Below are 8,809 nucleotides of genomic sequence, written 5' to 3' on the forward strand. Positions count from 1 at the left end.
CCAAGGAAACTGATGCAACATCGTTTTCTTCGCGACCACAGCTCACGAAAAACTCAATCTGTTACGTATTCACATACGTTTTCTATGAATGATATCCCCTTGAAGCAATTGCAAAATATAAAGGATGAAATCAATCAAATATAAATACTAAATACCGCTATAAATTACTGATCATATATTTCAACCAGAGGTCATGTAACAAAACATTCTTAGATGAATGACCAAAAGGATTCTATATATAAATAAGAATAAAGAAATGAAAAGATAGAAACATTGACGGAGGACGGAACAGTATTTCTCCCTCTGACGTCGCAAGCCGATGACCTTTAATACAATCATTGCACAGAATAAATAAATGATTACTTAAAATAAAAATAATTCGGGACCATGAAGGAGCCCACATACCAATGATTAGAAAGAAACTCAGCTTTGCGACGTTAGAACAGGGTTAAACCGCGAGGACGAGTAACGCACCCTCTCAAAAATGACGAAATCTTGGAAATTTCCACGTATATATTGATACGAGTCAATCTAAGAATGATGTGACTCCGATTGAAATAAATGAAAAGACAAACGAAGAATGAAATACAAAAGAGAAATCATAATTCTGAAAAATAGAAGCAATTGCAAAGTATAAATACCGCTATAAATAACTGATCATATATATCAACCAGAGGTCATGTAACGAAACATTCTTAGATGAATGACCAAAAGGATTCTATATATAAATAAAAATAAAGAAATGAAAAGATAGAAACATTGACGGAGGACGGAACAGTATTTCTCCCTCTGACGTCGCAAGCCGATGACCTTTAATACAATCATTGCACAGAATAAATAAATGATTACTTAAAATAAAAATAATTCGGGACCATACAGGAGCCCACATACCAATGATTAAAAGAAACTCAGCTTTGGGACGTTAGAACAGGGTTAAACCGCGAGGACGAGTAACGCACCCTCTCAAAAATGACGAAATCTTGGAAATTTCCACGTATATATTGATACGAGTCAATCTAAGAATGATATGACTCCGATTGAAATAAATGAAAAGAAAAACGAATAATTTAAATACAAAAGAGAAATCATAATTCAGAAAAATAGATAAATTCGACTGTTGCATCAAAAAGGATGCATGAAAAGTCAAGAAATAACGTAAACTAAATATTCCATAAGACAATGGCCATGAAAAGTTATGAAAAAATAGAATTTGTTAATAAACAATTAACAAACATTTATAACAACAAAATGCAAATCAGTGGAAAAGAAAGAACGATCACCGGGGTAAGCACCCACCAAAAATCTTTTCTTAATCTTCATAAACAGTTGAGATATTTATTTTTGAAGTTTCATACAGACACATACAAGCCCATGTATCCGTGTGTCCACAAAACTTTGGAAAATTCTAGCGTACGCATTATTGATGATGGAGAAATGGTTTCCATACAAAAGGGACTCCATATTCTGAAAACTATTTATTTCACTCATAAAAATAATAAAATTTATTAACAAATATAATTGTTGTAAACAAAATATACATGAAATATTCTACGAACAATTCACAAAAATCGTAAAAGGAAGTTCTGTAGATCCTAAATATGTATTTCAAAAATCTCTTCTTAATCTTCATAAATAGTGAAGATATTCATTTTTAAACTTTTACACACACCCACACATACAAACCCATGTATCGGTGTGTCCACAAAAACTTTGGAAAATTCTAGCGTCCGCATTATTGACGATAGAGAAATGGTTTCCAGACAAAAAAGGACTCCATATATTGAAAACTATTTATTCCATTCATAAAAATGATAAAAATTATTAACAAATATAATTGTTGTAAACAAAACGTACATGAAAAATCCTGTAAACAATTCAGAAAAATCGTAAAAGGAAGTTCAGTAGATCCTTGATATGTAACAAAAAAAATCTTTTCTTAATCTTCATAAACAGTGAAGATATTGATTTTTAAATAATTCACACTATACACACACACTCAAATCCTTGTATCGGTGTATGCAAATAAAGTTCGAGAATTGATAGCGCTTTCCCTATGGGACATATGCAAAAACATCCCATATAGAAACTACGGCATAAATTGTGAACTACAAAAATATGTAATAAAAAATTGTAAAAGTCAATAGACAAAACTGAATGTCTATTGACATGTCATTAAGAATTACCCCTAAAAAATCTAAAATTGGCGAAATTAGTGCATTTAAATAACAAGAACAAGAATATGAAAGAAAATTAAACAAAACTCAACAATTTAAACATGTCAATTTTGATAAATTAGCGATCTTAATTGTAAATGTTAATAACCACGAAATTAATGAACGAATTGCTACCGAAAAATCCATAAAAATAGTCCACTGAATCCTCTAACGACTGAGCCATTGATTAGATTTTTCACGTTATAAACAACGCCATTAAAAGTTAATAAACATTTTTCAAGGTCAAGTCAATATCTCCGAAAGTTGTATAGTTAAGAAAATGAAAATTTATGGAAAAATGCTATAAAATGTGGACATTTGAATGGATGAATAATTGTTCCTGATTACTGAAAAATACTATTGTTATTAACAATTGAAATGTTATAAAAAATTGTCAAAAAAGTTTTAATACTAGAATCGTATTTCTAGACCAAAAATAGGGTCAAAAACGAATTTTGTCAAATTTGTCAAGAGACAATGTCAATAGACAAAAATTGCTTATAGTAGTACCATGAGGATGCCAAAAGGATCCATTTAAGCTATAGTGAAAATCACGTTCAAAAATTAATTTTAAAACAGAAAAATCATTGTCAAAATATCAGAAATAATTTTTAAGAATTAAAAATGTAAAAATGAAAAATGTAATAAGGCATAAGAGAATGTCACAGCATTAGATGAGACTACACACAGAACATATGAATACGCATCACGCGCCATCCCTACTCTCAGTCAAGTGGAGTTGCACGTTAAACGAAGCATCCCCACCATCCCTACTACTGGATAGCGTGCGCCAACGATCGACGCGGTGAATAATCGGTCAGAGTAGTCTCAGTGCCGCAGAGAAACGGCAGTTCAACTTCAACATCAGCCAGCAGCAGTCATCTCTCCGAAGAGCTCCGGGAACATTAAATCGACTAAGTTCCAAATTATTTTTGGACTTAGAAAATATTTCGTGAGTTGTGGACTTGGAAAAATTTCGTGAGTTATGAACTTAGAATAATTTTGCCTTCTGCACTCTTGAACTTAGAATAATTTGGCCTTCTGCACTCTTGAACTTAGAATAATTTGGCCTTCTGCACCGTTGAATTTATGATAATTTTGCTGTCTGCACTGTTGAACTCACAATTATTTTACCTTTCGCATTTTTCGACATAAGATTCATTTACATGAAATATTTTTCTAAAGCCACCATTCACTTTAATTATTAAATTTAAACATGTCAAGTCTCAAACAAGTAAAGAATTTGTGGTGAATAAAAAAGAAGTGATACCAAGTGTTGTGAAAAAGTGTTAACTTCCCCATCACACAAATCATACCGAGAAATTTTGCCGAGGCGACCCAAGACGCTCGTTTAAGAACGGTGGCTTGCGAACCCCACGAGAATTTATCGGTTGACTTACGTGAAAAATCACTCTTGAATAGAATTAATTGATAAATTTTGCCGAGGCGACCCAAGACGCTCGTTTAAATAACGGTGCCTTGCGAACCCCACGAGAATTTAACAATTGAATCTTTCATTGCATAATTTTTTATAGAATTAATTGATAAATTTTGCCGAGGCGACCCAAGATGCTCGTTTACGAACGGTCTCTTGCGAACCCCACGAGAATTTAACAATTAACTCTTTCATTCCAAATCTTCAGTAAAATTAATTGATAAATTTTGCCGAGGCGACCCAAGATGCTCGTTTACGAACGGTCTCTTGCGAACCCCACGAGAATTTAACAATTAAATAATGTAATCTAAAAACAAACCGCACTCTTAGTGAAGTGAACCAACGATTAAAAATACAGTTTTCGTTCGATATATATATATTTATTAATTTTGTTTCTCTCGGAAATCCAGAAAAGAAAACGTCAATAAGTGAAATCAAAAAAAAAACTTTATTCAAAAAGACTACAGAAAACGTATCATCCATCCAGCCAAGCAGCCGTCCAGACAGCGACCCAAAGGACTAATTATAAAAGAAACAACGAAAGTGAGTAACGTGAGGAAAACATTTATTCTTTCTACCCGGATGTCGTTTGATATTCCAAAAAAGGAAAGTTTAACCACTATTTACGGTTTTCGGTAAATTCTCAACGTTAAAATAAATCAATCTAGCATGTCCTTCTTAAAATCGGCAAGTCAAATTTTAATCGGCTACCGCTCGACGGTTAAAAATTGTTATTTCGGCTTCCCTAAATTACTAAGATCAAAAACGGAAGGACAATATTGAAACAATGACACCAACTGAGATTTTATTTCTTTTAATAACACCAAATTCACCGGAAATACGTAACAAAAATGGTGCTAAGTGTGGGGTTTTTCTCAGTCACTTTTTCGTTTTTTTTTATTGCATTAGTTGGCTGGTCGCACACGTAATTTTAATCTAATGAATTTTAGCACTTTTAACGCCTATCATCCTAGAAGATACGATATACTGACCAATGTTCGTTTTTCGTTTCATCCTTCATTTTATTTTACTCGAGTTTTTTTTTGTTCTGAAAGAAAAAAAGTAAATCTCAAAAATTAATCGATTAATTCAACTCGTTACCATATATATATTCATACAGATTCATTGTTTTTTTTTTGATTTTTGAAATACATTAACAAAATTTATATATATAGATATCAATACTTGCATCAATCAAAATGGATAATTACGAAACGAATGTGGGTGAGATACCAGAGCAATTAGAAGAAGCCCGCGAGCTTAATCAACAACTCTTGGAAAGATTGAAATTAATCGAAGAACAGGCCCAAATAATTAAAGACCTACAAGCTTCAGTAAAACAATTGAAAGAATGTCAAACGCAGACTAGTAATTCTCCGTCGGAAGGAGACTTTGAACGACCCAATATTTCAAATCAAAATTATTTGGCAACTAACGTAATTCTGGATGAGATGGCTACCCTTAAGAATGACATAGATTTATTGAAAAATAAAACTGCACAATCACAACCCAGCAATACACCTATCAATGCGCACTACATTCCGAGTAGAATCACAGTTAAAGATGCACTCTCGTATATACCTTCTTTTGACGGTTACAATATAACAGTTACACAATTTATGAGAGCTTGCAATCGTGCATGCTCTATGCTCGACCAGTCTACCGTTCCCATGTTTTTAGCACTTGTTCGTCAGAAATTTAAAGGACGTGCACGAATAACCTTAGAAAATTTGGAATATCAAACACCTCTGGAACTTGAAACTAATTTACGCAACTTTTTTGATCCTTATAAAACTGCAAATGAATTGAAAGCAGCGCTTGAGAATGTTTGCAAGAAATCGCAAGAGCATGTTGTAGATTACATTAACCACGTTAAAAGCCTCTATTCTGATGTAATTAAAACTGAAACGCTTGAAAGAGAATATTTAACAGTAGAAGATGTCACTAAACTTGAAAAAGATACTATTAGAGCCTTTCTGAATGGTCTTCCACCTTCGCTTCGTATCCAATGCTTATCTAAACCCCATACGACTCTAGATGAAACATTTAAAAATACAATCGAAGTGTATAAAATCCACGAACGCGACATGACTCGATTTCACGAGCCCCAAAATTTTATTGGCACAACTCAAACTAACTCACACAGCTCTGGAGTTAATGCAAACATTCCACAAGAGGACAACCGCGTTTTCAATCGACGGGACAACGAAACTTCACATCGAAACGGGTTCAGCAAAACACCACAAGGGTTTAGTAACTCAAAAGCAATATCTCAAAATAGATATCACAATAATCATCCCAGGAATTTCAGCAACCCAGGTTCATGGAATAATCATCGCTTTTCTGCAAATCGAAACAATTTTAGTTCCTTTAATAATACTGGTACTCAAAATTATTCAAGTAATAGCAATTTTGGGCAGGAAAACGGCAATAAACCAAGCTATATACCGGGAGTTTTTTGTGAATTATGTCGATCGCCAGGGCATAACTTGAGTAACTGTAGAAAGTTAGCTTACATGAACAGACAAAAAGAAATGAATTCAAAAAATGGCCAACTCCCCGAACAGAATATTGGCGGGTTTACGGGGAGCAATCCGAATCAAATCCCGTCACTATCTCAAAACCCGTGCAACCAATCGAGCGAAAATCAAATCCAACCGAATTTCCCCTCGACTTCGGGAACAACCACGGGAACTCAATAAAACGCGATTGCACACTACGAAGTTCTAAATTAAATATTCAGGACACTTTGAAAAGCGCAATTAATAGTAATATAAATATTTCCGGAGCGGATCTAGCGAAAATCCCGATCAAAACCATAGAAGAATTATACGTCGATCAAAGAGCACGAACAATTAATGCCATCAAAACACATGAAGGGCTTAGGGCGTTATGGGAACAAAAACCATCATTAATGCGGTACGGACTCGGATATCATGAAGAATTGAGACAGAAATCCCGGGGGTTAAAAAAAGTACAGGACTCAGTTAATAATAATCAATTCGAAAAAAATAATTCAGAGACGAACGTTAACATTAATTGTATACCTGACGAACCGATTAATGCGATAGTTTCCCCAGTAGAATCAGAGATTAAAATTTCCACAGAAAATACAAAAATAAATTCCGATTGTTCCATTAACACCACTGCGCGGCGCGCGTCTGAACAACTATCTAACGCTAATGAATCCGTAGCTACAAATCCTCCCAATCGAACACATACGGAATCAAATAACCCTAAAACATCATCAATTGAAACTAGCGATGTCCATCATCTAAAAGAAGCACAATTAGACACGGAAAAATCAATTGAAAATCTCAGATTAACCGCGCCCGTAAAACCCAATGGATCTAGTGAGAGGACTACTGCAGAAAAACTTCTCGATTCGAAAGGACAGACAGAATTAAAGCCTTATTCTCGTATTGCTCACGTGCAAATTGGAAAAACAAAGATCGCGTCCGTTACATTATACTCATCACAATTAAAATTACCAACGGTGATGATGATCGATAGTGGTGCGGAAGTCAATTTAATTAAAATCAGCGCTCTTAATTTTCACGCCCCAATGAATAACAAAGACATTATTGAGCTTCACGGTATTACTGACAATTTTATTAAAACCCTTGGAACCGTTTTAATTAACATTGATAACTATTCCATAAAATTTCATGTAGTGAGCGACAATCTTCCTATAATTCAGGCCGGAATTATTGGCGCAGAATTTTTCCATGAGTTCAGAGCCACTCTTTCGTATGAATCTAAAACTTTTTCTTTCCATAATGTAGTGATGGAAATAACTTACGACGACTATCAAACAATTCCTAAAAATTCTTCCTGTGCATTTACAGTTCAATTAACCAAAGATTCACCCACGGTTGGCCTTATCTCGGATATTTACATTGCAGACAAGGTTTCCATAATTGGAAGTCCAGAATTGAATATTCAAGGAAACGCATACATCAGAGCTATCAATCAAAGTGATCAAGATTTGACCTTGCCTACGCCTGTGATTAAGATGGGCCAGTGTAGTTGGTTAACATGTAGAGGAGAGACTGATGCACAGCGCGAACTGATCCGCGAAAACAATTTTCAAGAAGAGCCTAATTCTCATATTCAAAAACTCGACTATCTAAGTCACAAGCCAAATTGGTTCGCAAGTCCACCTCTCGATACTATTCCCATTAATGTAGTCTCAAGCGATAAACTCACTGCTGAACGTGCAAAATCTATACAAAACCTCCTCTATCTCGATCATTTGACTGAAACAGAAAATACTGTAATTACTGAACTCATTAGCCAACACCAAGACCTTTTTGTTCTTAATGGCGAAGCTTTAGGTGCTACAAATGCTATTTTTCATCAAATTAATACAATAGATGACGTACCTGTATTCAAACGACAATATAGATTCCCTCCTATTCACAAAGACGAAATTATAAAACAATGTACAGAATTAGAGGCAAGAGGTATAATTAAACCATCCGATTCGCCCTATAGTTCTCCCATTTGGATAGTTCCGAAAAAGGAAGATTCCTTAGGAAATAAAAGATGGAGAATGGTAATTGACTACCGATCTCTCAATGAAAAAACCATCGGGGACGCCTACCCTCTCCCAAACATTAATGAAATATTAGACCAGTTGGGAAATGCCCAATATTTCTCAAGCTTTGACCTTGCTAGTGGATTCCATCAAATCCCTATTCATCCTAATGACACACATAAAACCGCATTCTCTACACCCTATCAGCACTATGAGTTTACGCGCATGCCCTTCGGTCTCAAAAACGCACCCCCAACATTCCAAAGAATGATGGATAAAGTCCTAATTGGATTACAGGGTAAAGAATTATTCGTCTACATGGATGATATAGTGATCTATTCTCAGACTCTTGAAGAGCATGTTCGAAAGTTTCAAAATTTAAGTGAGCGCTTACGAAAGGCTGGTTTGCAACTCGAACCGGATAAATGTCACTTTTTAAAGAAAGAGATCAATTATCTGGGACACATTATATCATCTGATGGAGTACGTCCGGAACCAAAAAAATTAACAGCTGTCCAAAATTTTCCAAGACCAACCAATCAGAAAAATATCAGACAATTTCTTGGCCTAACCGGGTATTACCGTCGATTCATCCCAAATTATGCAAAAATCGCCAAACCT

The 8,809-nt window shown here is 34.7% G+C and overlaps 1 protein-coding gene across 1 annotated transcript; it reads left to right on the plus strand.

The window, feature by feature from the left end:
- The first annotated feature begins 28 nt into the window (after positions 1–28).
- On the plus strand, positions 29–8,793 carry LOC135172504 (uncharacterized). The gene is made up of 2 exons (XM_064138541.1): positions 29–3,165; positions 4,059–8,793. The coding sequence occupies exon 2, from the start codon at positions 4,848–4,850 to the stop codon at positions 6,348–6,350; it is 1,503 nt and encodes a 500-aa protein (XP_063994611.1). The 5' UTR covers positions 29–3,165; positions 4,059–4,847; the 3' UTR covers positions 6,351–8,793.
- The last annotated feature ends 16 nt before the right edge of the window (positions 8,794–8,809 follow it).

The sequence above is a fragment of the Diachasmimorpha longicaudata genome, unplaced genomic scaffold (genome assembly GCF_034640455.1).
Source record: "Diachasmimorpha longicaudata isolate KC_UGA_2023 unplaced genomic scaffold, iyDiaLong2 ctg00000375.1, whole genome shotgun sequence".
Lineage (NCBI taxonomy): Eukaryota > Metazoa > Arthropoda > Insecta > Hymenoptera > Braconidae > Diachasmimorpha > Diachasmimorpha longicaudata.